The sequence below is a fragment of the Musa acuminata genome, chromosome BXJ1-10 (assembly GCF_036884655.1).
Source record: "Musa acuminata AAA Group cultivar baxijiao chromosome BXJ1-10, Cavendish_Baxijiao_AAA, whole genome shotgun sequence".
Classification (NCBI taxonomy): Eukaryota; Viridiplantae; Streptophyta; class Magnoliopsida; order Zingiberales; family Musaceae; genus Musa; species Musa acuminata.
This window is the reverse complement of record NC_088336.1, coordinates 17,433,282-17,450,781: the sequence shown is the minus strand read 5'-3', so window position 1 is coordinate 17,450,781 and position 17,500 is coordinate 17,433,282. Positions and strand designations below refer to the sequence as shown.

The window sequence follows — 17,500 nt, the reverse complement described above, 5'->3', positions numbered from 1 at the left end:
GATTCAGATGATGGAATCCCTGGTTTTTATTGCATCAAACCTTGTTCCTGACATGTATACTGCAGAGTCAGTGGAGTTCTTGTTTAAGCTACAAAAACGATGGCAAGGAGGATGGGAAACAAGATAAACTATCGGAACCACATATTTCAGCAAACGATTGGCTGACTTGGGAGTAGTTCTATTATTACAGAAAGACTGTACGGTCTTGTTTCTAAGTGTCTAAATGAGAATCTAGAGCATGTTGACATGAACAAAGTTCCTCGTTAGATGCTGCTATGTGGGGAGTACTCTTCCAGCTTATGCGTACCTGGAACTGCTTAGTGTAACTGGCCACTCATGCCATAAGATTCTTGCCACAGGATAGAATGCAATTAACTGATGCCAAGCACCAAGCACAGAAATAGCATCACTTTTGTATGCCAGAATCTTGTTTGGATTGCAGCAGTTAATGACTGCTAAGTTCGATTGTATCTTATCATTCTTTACCTGTGATGATTGCACTAATGAATCAATTCATACCAAAAAAGACACAGCATGTATCCTTCGACATGGTCGCCAATATAATGCCTTTTTGCATCAACACTAATTAAAAGCTTTTCTATGTTCCAGTCAGGCACGTTTCCCTCTCACTAACACTCGGAACATGTAAACCCTGTTTCTTATGTGAGATTATTTCCTCCTCGAATCCTGAGAGTAGAAGCATCTCAGTCCCTCAATATCTGTAGTCATTCTGAGCTGGGATATGCATCTCCAAGGCATCAAAGCAGATGTCTCCAACAAGCTCATCCCCCACCCTGTACAAGCCATGTTCTCCTCCCTCTTCCCAAGTTCTTGTGTTGTCTACGAGCACAACCTCCGGCCTCGGTTGTGCCTCCGGTGCGTGAACGGCTAACCGAGCATCAACGTCCATGCCGGACTCGGACGCCACCCTCTGCACCGACGGCGGCGACAAGTTGGCCCAGGCGAAGGTGGAGACGCGGTCGGGAAAGTTGAAGCCGCCGCGGGAACCGTCGGGGCCGCGGAGGAAGAACACGGCGGTGTCGTGGGCGACGGCGGCAGCCTCCGGGGTGGAGAAGGAACCCAGCCACAGGCGCTCCCTGGACCCCGGCACGCGAATCTCCGACACCCATTTGCCCCATCGCCGGCGGCGCACCCCCTTGTACCTTCTCTCCTCGCTCGGCTCCGCTCCGGCTCTGCTCATCTCGCCGACCAACTGGTGAACGGTGTGGTGCTCCAGTCGTGGAACGAACGCGGCTATTTATGCTCGACGACAACTCTCGAAGGTCAACCATACGGAGTATGGGTTGACTTTCTTGAGCGTGGGGGGGGGGTTTGACCGCAGATTAAAATTGTATATGGACGCGAAGTCAAAACGTTAAGACCAAACGGGTAGAGGAGAGCAAGGGGGAGAGAAGCGGAATGGGTCTACGTGGAGGAGCATTTTGGATCGTAGATAGTGGCATCCGAGGTGGCATAGTCCTTGCAGTCAGAATTGACTTATTTTTGACCGGTTTTCGTGGGTTTTCTCATGTTTAACATGGACACGGGAAGAAGAGCTATAATTTTTGTTGTACTTGTTAGGCCTCAATCCACTTCCGGGAACCAAATGATGCTACTACCTTTACCTTGCAACAGAGAGATGGGAATTCGGGTTCCTATGACAGATTTTGACCACAATAATGTAGAGTCTTCTGTCCTCTCGGATTTCCCACGGTTGGCCGCGTATCATAGATTCCTCCGTTTAATGGTTTTTGACTGTGTTATAAGCTGGTGGACGGCCACGTCGAAGGTTTTGGGGGTTGACCGTTGACGAAGGCCGCTCCGCCAAAAAATTACCGATCAATCATTCCTCACGTGTTATTTTGACCACGTGGGAACCAAATCGAATCTACCAGAAGCAGTATAATGCACGTACGATAAACGACAATGGCGTAAGAATCTCGCTGACCAGAAGATGATGGATCCGATTGGATTCCGGACGCACAGTGCTGCAATTCGAGCTTGGCTTGATCGAAATCAACAGGTTATTGTTCTGAGAAAAACAACAATTAAAACATTTTGTTTCTTTCTTTAAAGAATAGAGTACGGTGAGAAGTCATGTTCACCTGAGGAATCAGACACTGTAGATCTTGTGTGGATAAATCGAAGTCAAAAAGTACCTGAAACAAACCAAAAAATTGCACCAGTTCTTGAAACCGCAGCTGAAAACATAGGAGACTAAATTAGAAAACCATGTACAAGTTGATGGGAATGACAGCAATTGGATTCCTTACCTCCATGTCCGCTTGTGAAGCATCATCATATGCACCTGCAAAACAAATTGCTCGATCAACAGTAGGAAGCTGCTTTAAATTGCAGTAAGATGTGATAGAAGAGAGAGACGGTGGTTGACATTTTTTGGGCAGCGAATTTGGGCGATGAATTCAAGCTCCTTAAAATTGAGGTCACACATCCACGCAAGCAGTAAAGCAGACATGAACATTTTCCTTCTTCGGTAAATTAAACACCAGCGCTTGGTAATTAGAGGCTAGAACTATTTATTACAACTATATACTCGAGAGATTGCCACAGCATTAGTTTTGAATCTGGAACTTCCACATCTTAAATATACAAATTTATGGCTCATGCAGAAGAAATGGAAAAAAAACAAAACAAAAGGCAGGAAAATAACACCGTGCCTCCTACAAAATCCCCATCATGTGTGACCTTCAAGCTGAGTCGATAACATTGCAATATTAAAGGTCATGAATTAAGACCGATGTGGCAATCCCCAAGGCTCATGTAAAAGAATTCTGGTGCGATCCAAAATGGAGTCGAGCCTTCAATTCAGTTCCTACTAAGATTTTTTAAAAGGAAAAAGCTGATGCCACCCACCAGGAGTATGAGAACTGGCTTCCCAATAAGATCCAAGTCAAGAAATCTACTTCTGTTATCCCTTCTGTCTTGCTGAGTCAATACAGCCAATTGCTCATGAACTAAATTAGAGAGGTTATCTAACTGATGCATCACTTGACGCTGTCCTCGAGTGATGAGCATGAGCTGCCAATGATTAGAAATATCAACGTCATGTTGTCAAATAATCATAGCATACACAACTGAAAATTTGACTGGATCAATAATTGCCTCAGTTCTCTCTCCGATTCAACCCAGATTATTGTGGCAGCATTTTCAGTAATGTGATTGTACAATGAGGATAACATGAGAAATTAGAGCTGGAAACAGAACGAAATGATACTGAAGGCAAAGAAAGTAGCTAATACCTCCATTCAAGAGGAAGTATAACAAAATGTTGGATATATTTATTGTTGTTATGATAAAGCAGTTCACATTTAACTATGGATAATCAAAATGGGTTCATTGACACTGTGTAGTGGAAAGAGAAGTTAAATTGCAGAAAGACTTGAAACAAACTTGAAGCTGTGTAAAACTTGAAATATTCTTAGAATTATAGAAAATATGCCGAGTTTCATAAAACATGAGCTTTCATAGCATCAAACAATCCTGCCGCTAAAACAGTTTATTTCTAAAAGTAAAGCTTATCAAATCGGGCATACCTCTTCCATCAGGGGAGAATCCTTATTCAGTTGGGTGGAAGAAGATGAACTGGGCAAAATGGTACCGTTGCCCAAGTTAGACACAAAAACCGAAGTTGGGACAGAGCCATTACAAGCTTCATTTTGGAGGGCCAAGTTTTGTTGGCTCACGGAAGTTTTCTGTGAACTAAACTTTGAACTAAGTTCTTTGATTCGCGAACTAAACTCATCAATCCTTTCATTCAGAGTTGATATCTGTTCTGATAGTTGGTTAACCACCTCCTACATAGGATAGATAAGCATACAAGGAACAAAATACATCATTAGTTCGTGTTAATAGTCAGCAAGTGCAGTACAAAGTACAGACAACACAATAAAAAAAAACCAAATTATGAACATTTATCATTTGCAATCTCTACTAGATGAGCATCATGAAAGCAGACAAACTCACCCGATTAACTGCAGGTGATTCAGGTGTTCGTCCATCAAACCTGCTGCTGTTGACTTCAAGTCTGGTGAGCTTAGCAATATTTTTGTCCCTTTGTGTTGAATAAGAGTGGGACATTCCACTGAAGAAATACACAAGATATATTTTTAAAGAAGTCGTTACCTTAAATTTGGGATACACGTTATCTGACAACAAAACCTAGACTTCTACGTGGAAATCAACATGGCTATTGTCACCAAATATAGATAATCATCTACATTAATTTTGATTGCCAGATCCTTACAACAATAGATCACCTATAGATGCATTAGTTAAATGTGACGATGCAATTAGGATTAGCACCGGAAAAAGGTAGAAGAAGACCTGCAACAAAATCTTTTGGACTTTTTGTGCTCGTTTATATATTACTTATTAATTATCAAAAAACAACATTGGTGTTTTCACATTGTTTAGACTTTTTGTGCCATGCAAGTGCCTGGTAGTGTCATTCAATCAGTAAATTGCCTTGTATTATGTCCATTGCAACCAAAGCCATATGGACTAGAGAAAGAATGAAGGCAGATTTAAGAGGGTTGTTCTCATGATAAAAAATAATAGGCAACCACCAAATTGCAGAACTAGTTTCGTGGAATGAGTTATGAATACAACTAAAAAAATTTCCTTTAATCTGGTACCAAATCTTAATCAAAATGTTACTTCACTGATATATAAAGCTACGTGAGTCTTATGAATAGTATCGACTACAAAATTTTGGGTTAACAAGTCTATCTCATGATAATTGGTATCAGAACAATTCTGACCTTCCTCAAGTGAACTAACAAGACAAGATGGGGGATTACATTGCACGCACTGAGATGAGTTTTCTCAAGATAGACTAGCACTAGGACTCCACGAATAGATTCAAGACAATCTATTGAGCCTTTATGGGAATGTCAAGCCTTTAGATAGGGAAGATTGTAATATCTCAATTAATCCCACATCAAACTTAGATCATAAATTGTGCTGGTGTATAAGGCTAAGAGTAAAACTTGCCACACCCTTTTGTCAAGCAACAGATCAAAAGAATTTACATGAAGATGTTATATTCTTTCTAGCAATTATTAGTAAGTGTATTGGTAATTTAACGACAAGTCTACAACAACAGAGATTATTGTTGGAAAGGAAATTTAACCTCATTAATAAACTAAGTGCTTAACACCGCCAATGTCGGTCCCAAGCCCAAATGAAAAAGGTGAAGGGTTGCATTAGGTCACTGACAACCAACGTAAAATTATGTCAGATCTCATGAACATGGATATTAACCGATTTCAATCTAGAGTTAGATCATCATCCGAAAGTGACGCTAAATACCTTCACCACCTATGTGTCCCGAATTACAAACGGGGGCTAAGAAGTCGCTCAGAAGCGGCCTATCACATCAGCGCCTGGATGTAGTGCCAAGTAGGCAAGGGTTTTCTCATTGTTTTGAACCAATGGGAGTAAAAAAGTTAGTCTAAGAATCGAGGGTTAGGTTAACAACTTAGAATATAAAAACACTTTCAAGGAAGGGATTAGAATTGGTAGATACTATGATCAGATATTATTTCCTTACAAGAGACTAAGTGGATAGGAAAAAAACCTAGAGAGATTGATAGTACTAGGTTTAAAATTTGATATGTTGGAAAAGATAAACATAGAAATGTAGGAATTGTTATTAATAAGGATCTTAGGAACAATATTGTAGATGTGAAAGGATTTGGAGATAGAATTATAGTCCTAAAATTTATGAAAGAACAAGATGTTTTGAATGTTATTAGTGCTTATGCCCCTCAAGTCAGATTGGATAATCAAACCAAAAGAGAATTTTGGGAAAGCTTAAATGATATCATTTAAGGAGTGTTTATAATCAATTGAAGGAGATTTGAATGATTGTGAAGGGAAAACATATGGTGAATATAAAAGGGTGCAGCTTTGCTTGTGGGGAGAAAATGAATATAGTGGTATGATTTTCGATTTTACAACTTCGTATAATCTTATAATTGTAAATACTCACTTTAAGAAGAGAGATAAATATTTAATTACTTATAAGGGTGGTCACAACTGTAGTCAAATAGACTTTTTTCTCACTAGAAAGATGAATAAAGTTATTTGTAAGAATTGTAAAATTATACCTAGCGAAAGTTTAGCGAATCAACATAGGTTGATGGCATTAGATATTCAATGTAGAAAATGGAAGAAGACAAAGATAATAAAAAAATTACTATGACTAAATGGTGAAATTTTAAAGATGATAATGTAAATTCTTCTAATAATAAGATGGAAAAGAAAATGACTTGAAACTTAGATGAGAATAATATTAATATTATTTGGACTATGATGACTAATAAGATTAGGAGTTTAACAAAAGAGATTCTTGGTGAAATAAAAGATAGAGGTGTAACCTTAAAAGAGAGTTAGTGGTGGTATGAGAAATTCAAAAAACAATTTAACTAAAGATCATGTTTTAAAGATTGACAAAATTATAAAAATAAAAAAATTAAAATATATAAAAAATTCTAAAACAAGGCTAGAAAAGCAATTAATATAGAAAGATATAAAACTTATAATAATTTAATAATAAATTAGATATTGAAGATGGTGACAATGATACGTATTGAATTGCCAAAGCTAGGGAAAGAAAATATAAGAATTTAGATAATATTAGATGCATTAAAGACAAAGATCAAAGAATATTTGTTACTGATAACGAGATTAAGAAAAGATAAAAAATTATTTTATAAATTATTTAATGATATTCCACACAGGACTTAGATTTAACAATAAATAATACCGATATTTTAATAACCATAGATTTACTCATAAAATTAAAGCTAATGAAGTAAAAGATGTATTAAAGAATATGAAAATACCTAAGAGTGTGAAACCTAATGGTACCCCTATTAAAGTCCGAAATAGTTTAGGGGACAAGGAAGTAGCTTGGTTAACTAACTTATTTAATAAAATTATGAAATTTAGAATGATGCCTGATGAATAGACAAAGAGTATTTTAATACCAATTTACAAAAATAAGGATGACATACAAAATTATTCAAATTATAAAGGAATTAAAATCATGAGTCATATTTTAAAACTTTAGGATAAGGCTTAAAACAAATATATTTGAAAATCAATTTAGCTTTATGCTTGAAAAATCAACTATAAAAACTATTTATTTATTAAGACATTTAATGAAAAAGTATAGGAAGAAAAAAAAAGATTTGCATATGATTTTTCACTTAGAGAAATCCTATAGTAGGGCTTTTAGGGATTTATTATAGTGGGTGTCAGAAAAGAAATATGTATCCACTAATTATACTAATGTTATTAAAAATGTATATGATAATGTAGGCAAGATTTTAATTTCAAATAATACAGTCCGTACCGAGCGGTACGTACCGCTCCGCCAACAGACCGGTACATGGACAGCTTGCTACTGGGCGGTACCATCAATTGGGGTTGTTGCCCCCCATTACCGTCCTAAATCGAGCGGTGATTGAGGGAGAAGAAAGAGCGGTGACCGAGGGAGAAGAAAGTAGAGGGAGAACAGTGGTATTAACCGAGGGAAGAAAGAAAAGGAAGAAGAAGAGGAGAATCTCGGAGATCGACGCCGCTCTCCCTCGTCGTCTGTCGGCGACTTCTCCTCATCCTCGACGTTAACGGGAGAAGAGAGGCGACATCGCCTTATTTTTCTGCCCGCGTGGTGAGAAGAAACCTTCTCCCTATGCACCAAAAAGGGTGACGAGGCAATTGCCCTTTATATATATATATATATATATATATATATATATATATATATATAACGAGACGACGTCGCCTTGATTTTCTGCCCGCGTCGTCTTCTCCACACGCGCCAAAATAGGCAACAAGGCAATCAGCTTTTTTTTTACTTATATATATATATATATATACATATATATATAATTATATATATATATATATACACACAAACACACACACACCCCGAGAGGTATACCAAAATATATCGTTCAGTATACAGTATCGTACCGTATCGAGCAACTCTCGAAACTCCGGTACGGTATGAAATTTCAATCCTTGAATGTAGCTACTAGTGTTAGAACTATAAGAAGTGTATCTAGTGAGTTTCCTATTGGCATAAGATTACACCAAGGATTCGCATTAAGTCCCCACCCTTTACATTGATAATGGATGGATTTACTAGTCACTTACATGATAGACCTCCTTAGTGTATGTTATTTGTTGATGATATTATCTTAGTTGATGAGAGACTATGTAGAATTAATTATAAACTTGAGTTATGGAGGCAAGTCTTAGAAACTACAAGTTTTAGATTAAGTAGGACTAAAACTAAATACATAAAATATAATTTTAGTAATTCTAGAAATAGACAAGAGAATATAGTTAAATTTGATGGACAAGAAGTCTCTTTAAACTTTAGGCATCTTAGATCAATTATTCAACAAGATGGAGAGATCGATGAAGATATTATTTATAAAGTAAAAACAAAATGGTTAAAATAACGTGTAATCATCGAATACCTTTGAGATTAAAACAATATATATAAGACAATTATGAGACCAACAATGTTTTATGGATCTAGGTGTTGGGCAGTTAAGAAAAAATATATATAAAATCTTTATATTGTCGAGATGAGAATGTTAAGTTAATAGAAAATATAGAAAAGAAATATTTTTATTCATGAACAACTAGGTATCGTTTTGACAGAGGATAAGATGAGAGAAAATCGTTTAAAATGGTATGAGCATGTGCTAAGATAACCCCCAGATACGATAATCAGAAGAGGTTAAATAATTAATATTAGTAGTGCGAGGAGAGATAAAAGAAGACCTAAAAAGACTTTAAATAGAAATTATAAATAAAAATTGAAGTACTCTAAACTTAACTAAGCATATGACTTTTTACAAATCTCAATAGCGACAAAAGATCCATGTAGTTGACCCCAAATATTTAAGGCTTATGGCTTTGTTATTGTTATTGTAATAAGCTAGGTGTTTGACCAAGAGCTTTGCAAAGTGGTGTTTCTTAAGCATTTTAAAGGTAAAACGGTCCAATTCTAATAATTTAAACTTAAGAATTTATATCTAAGTTAACAGGTCAGTAGATAACTCAAGTAACAATAGTTGGAACGTTACATCCTCACTAGGGAGATGATATATGTAATTGGCGTTCAAAGTTAATAGAACTCATAACTATTTTTGATTATGCATGTCTAAATTTAAGCAGTTTTCTGATCAAGTTTTTAATATTGACTGCAACTGGCATACTACTTCTCATTATGCAAAACAAATTAGAATTATTTTGGTCATGAATTCATAAATTCATAATACACTACCAGCAAAAACTGAAATGAACCTTTTAAGATGTTTATTTCGCATAGCGACCCTATCGGCAGATGCTCGTGAAAGCGCTTCTCTAGGGCTCGAAACCAGATCATCATCTATACTGAGCTTTGTCCTCAAATCATCAGGCAATGCCTGTCAATTGAAAAAACAATATGTGCACAAAAATTATATAGAAAAAGAAATGAATCCAGAATGGATGTTATAAAGAAATAATACCATGACTTCATTCACAAGCTTTTCTAGTTGAATCTGTTCGATGTAGGTACGAGGAATGAAAGAACCTTCCAAGCCCAATTGCTCTGCTATATACCTAACAAACGGCCGCTCTTTTCCTTGCACCTTTCTCATTACAAAATGGTTGTTGCAATAAAAACATTAGCGGATAGGATATGTAAACTGACAGTCTAAATAAAATTAATAACAAGATATAAACAACATAGGTCAAGCTTTCTCAAAACAATGCTCATGACAACAGAAAAAGTACACAAGTATACTGAGTTAATAACCGAAAATTATATGGCCATCAAATCCTTGCCTGAGGCAATGCAGGTTGTAGAATTCCATTGTCATAGTGCGACAAAGAATGACAAGCCGAGTGGCAAACAACTATTATAAGATCTATTCCCAATTCAGATGGTCTAAATTTATTGGAATGTAGCAATGTTCCACATTTTATGAGCTTTGAGGTCTAAATCTGTTAGGAAAAGAGTCGGCACTAAGAGGAAGTGGTGAATTAGTGTAGCGGTAAAAATTACGTCGATTACGGAAATTTCTTCGTACATTGAAAATCGATTACGGAAACTTAACTTGAAACACGTTCGTAAATGTATTGAAAGCAGTAAACTATTAAAGAGGTTTGCAATAAAGATAAATTGCTCAAAGTAAAATGCAAACCAAATTTTAGAGTAGTTCGGTCATCGTGACCTACATCCACTTCGCCGATTCCTCTTCCGTCAAGTCCACCGGCATCCACTATCGGTCTTCCTTCAATAGGCGAAGACCAACCACCCTTTACACCCCTCTTCTCCTTTTCACAGGTTTAGGAGACAGCCTTACAAGCACACACACTCCTCTTTAAACAAAACTCTAAGTTTAAGCTAGAGGAGGGATTTCTCAAGTGATTTCTACAACGTTTTCTCACTTTAAAACTCTTTGTGCTTGTGTAATTTAACCAGGGATGAGAGGGGTATTTATAAGCTTCAAGTTGATTCAAACTTGGAGCCTAAAAACATCCCATCCCGGGTTTCCTGGGTCCGAGCAGCACCACCGCCCAGTTTGGCGGTACCACTACCTGGCACTGGGCCACTGGGCGGTACCACCGCCCAAACTGGCGGTACCACCACCTAGCACCCTGCCAGGGGTGGTACCACCGCCCAAACTGGCGGTACCACCGCCTGACACAATCTCGAAGGCTGTGCTACGACGGTGCTGCCTCTTGGGTCATTGTTTGGGCCTCTCATTGGGCCCAATACAGTCCTTACATGGGCCTAACTGGCCCCTAATTGGGTTGGCCCAAATCCAATCTCAATTATGTGCTAACTACGAAATCCAAGGCATACTTAAGCTAAAGAAGTCCCTAGGTCTTGGTTTCATCCAACTATCTTCCGACGATCTCCCGACAATGTTCCAACGAACTTCCAGCAAGCTCCTAGACTTCACGTCCAATCTTCTGACATGTTTTCCTCTGGTCCAACATAATTCTTCCTACTTTAATTGTCTCATCTTGATCGAAGCATCCTGCGTCACTTAAAACGCAGATCAAATCATAAATACTATCAATTGATTTCATCATCAAAATACGAGATTCAACAAAATCATGTTCCATATTGCATGAAATAAGTCAAGCCCAAACATGGCAATACCTGCAAGATATCATTTACTTTATTTCTAGGTGACTGTCTTTAAGGTTTAAATTGGTAAACATACCAAAGAATAAAAGAAATCCTTCCTTGCTGATCCTGAATATCTCGCTTATGCCTTGGTCATTTCAAGTGATGCCTCAAAGAGTTTATCAACAAAACGAATATACAGGATACTTTTAAGAAAGAATTGTTTAACAGATATAAGATTGGTTATAAAGACTCAGAGACCTTCAATGTAATACTGTAGCACTGTAGCACGTTTCGTCCGGTAACGAGCGGTCCGCGTCCCGGTACGCCGTCGGACCGGTACGTACCGCCCATACCGGACTGTCACGAACTTAGCTGGTTTTACCTAAGTCGTGCGGCACCCTTGCGTGTCCGTCTGCAAAGGTCAGCCTCCCCGAAACCTCCCATGGTCCCTTAGGACCTACAAAAGAGAAAACGGGTTAGAGAAAGCGCCTCACTCGGGATCCACAAGCAAACATTCCAGGAAACACTTCATAGACAATGTAAATTACAAACAGACTTTACAAGCTTTGAACAGTTGCACAACAAAGGGTCAAAATGGTCCACTACAGACCGAATATCTCCCACAAGTGTCCACATGACACAACATTTATTTACAAGCCTAAGAAGGCCACCAAACCCAACTAAAATGAGGCTGTTAAGCCTTCAACCATTCCTCTACATGCTAGGCAAAGCATGAACAAACAGAAAGGCACGGACATACACAAGTATTACATCAAACATCCTGTTTAGAACTTTGTCTGTGACATTCTCCCCCACTTATTCCTTCGATGTCCTCGTCGAAGCCTTTGCCGACACTGCAACTCCTTGCCTTTGCTGAGTCTTTAATCTTCTGCTCCAGCTGCAATGCGCCTCTTGGCTCCCAACTGCTCTCCACTGCTGTTTTTGAGTAGTCGAACCTTTGATCCGCCATGCTGCTTCAACTCGCCAATGATTCTTAACTCTAGTGTGGGGTTGGCTGAGTTGTGTTGATCCCTGTTGGTTCCTGCGAATCCTCCAGATAAAGGAAAAGACCATCCTTACCATGCGTCAGTCTCTCAAATGCCTCATGTTGCTTGAACTTGGTGGATGTTTGTTAGAGCTTTAACGAGCATCGCCTCACAAACTTCTGAAGTTTTGGGTCCTTCCTCCACAAAGTTTGCTCATCGACTCTTCTTTCACTTAGTTGTTACTTCCAAGTAGATTCGCATCACTTCCGCTTTCGATTGGCATTCTGTTGGGAATGAAGCGGATAATCTACTCTCAGCAGCACTGATCACCATTGGTGAGGATTTGGCAACTATTATCTTCTAATATCTCTGAAGAGTCTTTGAATATGTGCAGAGCTCCTCTGCTGGATAGATAAGAGAATTGGGGTACTCGGTTTCGCCCATTCTCTTAAGAGTTGAGAAGACAATGGTTACTTGACTTCGCCTGCCTCCTCAAGGGTTGTACTCAATGCATCGAGCTGGTTACTAGCTTTCGCCTGCTCTTTGCTCACACTTTTGAAGCACTTGAAGTGTTTGCACTCCTTGCATTGAGTTAGCTACTGTGATTCACCTTCTCAATGCCATTGAACTTTTGGAATGCAGAAAGTTTTCACCCCAACTTGGAGTAAGTCTCTAATAATTTTGGTCGCCTCTGGAATTGTACCGTCTCCTCCATCAACCCGGCCGCCTACTCCACTGAGTAGCAAAGGTACAACACCGCATACTGTTTGCTTCATTACTTGGGCGTGTACTCTTGCATAACCCGAAGTCCTTCACTTTCAGCTATCTTGATGAGAAGCTCGTTGACACCGATCTTACGAAGTTCCTTGGCCTCTGCCCTTCAGCCTTGTCTCGGTACTTGGAGTTTGCCTCTACATGCTCCACCTCCTCGGCCCCTTTCACGACCAAACTGTCACAGCCTTAGCTGGAATTGCCTAAGGCGTGAGGCACCCTTGTGGCCAAGACGCGAACTTAGCTTGCGTTGCCTAAGTCGCGCTTCGCCCTTGCGATATTGCTCCGCAAAGATCAGCCCACTTGCAACCTCTCGCAGGTCCCGAAGGACCTGTAAAAGAGAAAGTTGATTAGTTCGAAAGAACAAGCGACGGACAAGTCCCGACATCTCGCGAAAAGAGGGGAAGCTTTATAAGCAATTCAGCGAGCTTGTTGGTAGTTGTTGATGATTGCTTCTTCATGTCGTAGGGCGTCTTCAGGCTCCCAACTGACTTCAGTTCGGGGAAGCTTTCTCTACTTCACCAAGTATTCTGTCTGCTCAGCTCCATTGGGTAGCTTTATCTTGCGGTCCGCCAGAATGGTTTCAACTCGCTTCTCGTAGGAGGCTGTGATGGGAGGTAGCCGAGTTGGAACACTTCAAGAAGCATCTTGCGGATCCGAGTGGTAGGCTTTTAGGTTGCTGGCGTGAAAAACGTTGTGAATTTTGAACCACACCGGCAGCTGTAACTTGTAAGAGACATTGCCTACCCTGCTGATAATTGGGAAGGGCCCTTCATACTTGCGCATCAATCCTTTGTGGACTTTGTTCCTAAAGAATTGGAGTGATGCTGGTTGGAGCTTTACCAACACCAAATCGCCAACTTTGAACTCTTACGGTCGCCTTCCCAAGTCTGCCCACTTCTTTATCCTTTTTGCCGCCTTCTCCAAGTAAGCCCGCGCAATATCTGCATTTCGGTGCCACTCCTTTGCGAAGTGGTAGGCTGACGGACTACTCCCAGTATACCCAATTGCCATGGTGTGCGGAGTCGACGGTTGTTGTTCTGTAATGATCTCGAAGGGGCTCTTGTTGGATGCAGAGCTCCGTTGCAAGTTGTAGGATAATTAGGCAATGTCCAACAGCTTCACCTAATCTCGTTGGTTGGCACTCACGTAGTGCCAAAGATATTGCTCCAGGAGCGAGTTTATCCTTTCAATCTGGCCATCCGTCTGGGGGTGGAGGCTTGTAGAGAAGTATAACTTTGACCTCAACAATTTGAATAGCTCGGTCCAGAATCGTCCCAGGAACCGAGCGTCTCGATCACTAATGATATTGTGCAGGACTCCCCAATACTTCACCACATCCTTCATCATCAGCTTGGCCGCCTCTTCTGCTGAATAGTGTAGGGGAGCAGCAATGAAAGTTGCATACTTTGAAAACCGATCGACCACCACGAGTATCGATCCGAGTCTTCCTACAAATGGCAAGCTTGATATGAAGTCCAAAGAAATGCTCTCCCACGGCCTTTCTGGTACGGGCAACGGCTCCAAAAGTCCCACCAGCTTCCGCTGCTCCACCTTGTCTTGTTGGCAAGTAAGGCATGTTCGAACATATTCCTCCACATTAGTCCCCATCTTCGGCTAGTAGAAGACCCTCTCCACGAGAGACAACGTTCTGTGAATGCATGGGTGTCCAGCCCACAGGGAATCGTGACACTCTTTTAAGAGTTCACGCCTCAAATTGTCTACTCGGGGAACATAAACCCTATTCCCTTTGGTGTAAACGAGTCCCTCCTGGACCCAAAATCGTCGTGCCTTGCCTTCTTTGATGAGATGCATCAGGATAACTGCTTGGGGGTCACTATACAGTCCATCCCTGATCCTGGAAAGGAAGTTGGAGTGCAATTGACTTACTTGGCCTCCGCCCTCCAATTGTGCGGCAATCACCCGCTCCACTTTCCGACTCAATGCATCGGCCACGACATTTGCCTTCCCCGGCTTATACTCCATTGCCATATCAAATTCAGCCAGGAAGTCCTGCCATCACGCTTGCTTTGGGAAGAGTTTCTTCTGAGTTTGGAAATAGCTCAGAGCGATGTTGTTCGTCCTCAGCACAAATCGCGACCCGAGGAGATAGTGTCGCCAAACTCGTAGACAGTGGATCACCGTTGTCATCTCCTTCTCATGCACTGGATACCGCCGCTCGGTCTCGTTGAGTTTGCGGCTCTCGTAGGCCACCGGATGACCCTCTTGCATGAATACTCCCCCAATAGCGAAGTCCGAAGCATCTGTATGGACTTCAAAAGGCTCCCCATAGTCTGGCAATTTGAGCACTGGTTCTTCCATAACAGCAACCTTCAGATCTTGGAATGTTATTTCACATTTGTCATACCACTTCCAAGGCTGCTCTTTCTTCAGTAACTCCATCAGTGGAGTTGCACGTTTCGAGTACCCCGCTATGAAGCATCGATAGTAGTTGACGAAACAAAGGAAGGATCTCAACTCTGGCACCTTCTTTGGAGTTCGCCATTCCGCAACTGCTTGCACTTTTGATTTGTCCATGCGAATGGAACCATTACCGATTCGATGCCCCAAGAATAAGATCTTCGTTTGGGCGAAGTAGCATTTCTCCCTTTTTACGAACAAAGTGTTCTCCCTGAGAACCTTGAAAATTGTCCGAAGGTGCTGAACATGCTCCTCGAGCGTTTGGCTATATACGACGATAACGTCTAAGTAGACGACCACGAACTTGTCCAAATACTCCTTGAATAGTTGGTTCATGAGCGTGCAGAACGTGGCCGGAGCGTTGGTTAAGCCGAAGGGCATCACCAAGAACTCAAACGCTCCATACCTGGTCACGCATGTAGTCTTCGCTTCGTCGCCTTCAGCTATGCGCACCTGCTAATACCCCGACCGAAGGTCGAGTTTCGAGAAGTACTTAGCTTTACCCAACTGGTCGAATAAGTCCGCGATGAGCGGGATAGGATACTTGTTCTTCATTGTCACTTTGTTAAGGGCTCGGTAATCGACGCATAGTCGGAGGCTCCCATCTTGTTTCTTCTGGAAGAGAACTGGAGCTCCGAAAGGTGCTTTAGAGCTGCGGATGAGACCACCGCTTAATAGTTCACCTAACTGCTTTCTGAGTTCTGCCAACTCTGGCGGGGCCATACGGTAGGGTGGTCTCGCTGGAGGCTTCACTCCTGGCTCTAGCTCAATTTTATGATCCACGCCCCTGCGTGGCGGAAGAGTCTTCGGCAACTCGGGTGGCATAACGTCAGTGAACTCTTTCAGGACATTCGCCACCACAGCAGGTTCATGATTGGCCTCCTTGTCGAGTGGCTCTAACTTCATAACCGCCACGAATGTTAGTTCACCTTTTCGTACCCCCTTCTTCAATTGTAATGCTGATATGTGTTGGGGCTCCTTGGTTCCTCTCCGAGAGACAGGAACCACGCAGGGGTCGTCACCTCCCATCATACACAGGGAGTTCAAGAACGGCATTGGCACCAACTTCGCCGCGTGCATAAACTCCATTCCAAGAATCACTTGGAAGCCATCCAGTGGCACTGCCATCATGTTGGTGTTCCCGCTCCATGTCCCGGTTTTGATGGGAACTCCCTTCGCCAACCCGGAGATTCGCCTGGCCTCCGAGTTCACCGCCTTCATTCAGCTTGGGCTCTTCTCCAAGATCAACCCAAGTCGTTGTGCTTCTCGATCGGCTATGAAGTTGTGGGTAGCGCCCGTGTCCACCATTGCGCGGGTCGTTTGGCCATTTAACTTGATGTCCACATACATCAGCTCACTACTTCCTGCTTTTTTTAGCTTTGTCTTCATGTTCTCCCCCACTTGACCCCGCATGGCGTTCAACAAACACATTGCACCCATCCGGGGTCCTTGCGACTCCTCGTCGTCGCTGCTGGATTCAGAACTGCTCGAACTAAGAGCAACAACTTTGCCCTTGTCCGATCGAGGGGGGGGGGGGGGGTGGATGGAAGTCGTCAAAGCATTGAGTGCCTGTTTTTGTGGGCACTCCCTCACCATGTGCGGTCCTCCGCACAAGAAGCATCCTCCAGGTTTTGAGGCCTTGCCTTTCGGGTTTGGCCCTTTGTGGGAACTCTTCTTCTTTTGTTCGCCCCGAGCTCCTTCCCTCGAGAATGTTTTGGAGGGTGATTGCCTGAAGATTGTTTCCTTCTCCCTGGGTCTTCGGAGGAAACAAAGTCGGTGAGCCTTTCTGCAGCAGCAATTGCCCCGACCACATCGGTAACATTCCTTCGATTTAGTTCGTGTTGAGCCCATGGCTTCAAACCATCGAGGAAGCTGAACAACTTGTCCTTCTCGGACATGTCCTGTATGTCCAGCATTAGCGTAGAAAATTGTTTCACGTAGTCTGGGATGGAAGTACTCTGGCGGAGTTGTCTCAACTTCCTTCTCGCGACGAACTCTGTGTTCTCCGGTAAGAACTGAGTTCTCAACTCCCGCTTCAAGTCCTCCCAAGTGTCAACCCGACACCGACCTTGTTGGATCTCCTCCCAACGGGTTCGCCACCAAAGTTTCGCATCTCCATTCAGATACATCGTTGCTATAGAAACTTTGG

At 41.6% G+C, this 17,500-nt stretch overlaps 2 protein-coding genes across 5 annotated transcripts in view; both read right to left on the bottom strand.

Annotated features, from left to right (window-relative positions):
* Positions 1–644: 644 nt before the first annotated feature.
* Positions 645–2,134, bottom strand: LOC135595270 (ethylene-responsive transcription factor ERF020-like). The gene has a single exon (XM_065085980.1). It carries the CDS (start codon positions 1,199–1,201, stop codon positions 713–715), a length of 489 nt encoding a protein of 162 aa, XP_064942052.1. The 5' UTR covers positions 1,202–2,134; the 3' UTR covers positions 645–712.
* A 330-nt stretch (positions 2,135–2,464) lies between these two features.
* LOC135581727 (inorganic pyrophosphatase TTM2-like) overlaps positions 2,465–17,500 on the bottom strand; it is a 33,742-nt gene continuing 18,706 nt past the window's right edge. For 3 of the 4 annotated variants that reach the window (XM_065085976.1, XM_065085977.1, XM_065085975.1), the window contains 5 exons: positions 9,558–9,680; positions 9,352–9,473; positions 3,985–4,102; positions 3,555–3,815; positions 2,465–3,039 (listed from right to left, as the gene is read on the bottom strand). In XM_065085976.1, coding sequence (XP_064942048.1) covers positions 2,827–3,039; positions 3,555–3,815; positions 3,985–4,102; positions 9,352–9,473; positions 9,558–9,680 — 837 coding nt within the window. In that variant the 3' untranslated portion in view covers positions 2,465–2,826. Of the gene's footprint in view, positions 3,040–3,554; positions 3,816–3,984; positions 4,103–9,331; positions 9,474–9,557; positions 9,681–17,500 lie in introns of those variants that run through there. The other variant, XM_065085978.1, reaches the window with a different exon arrangement.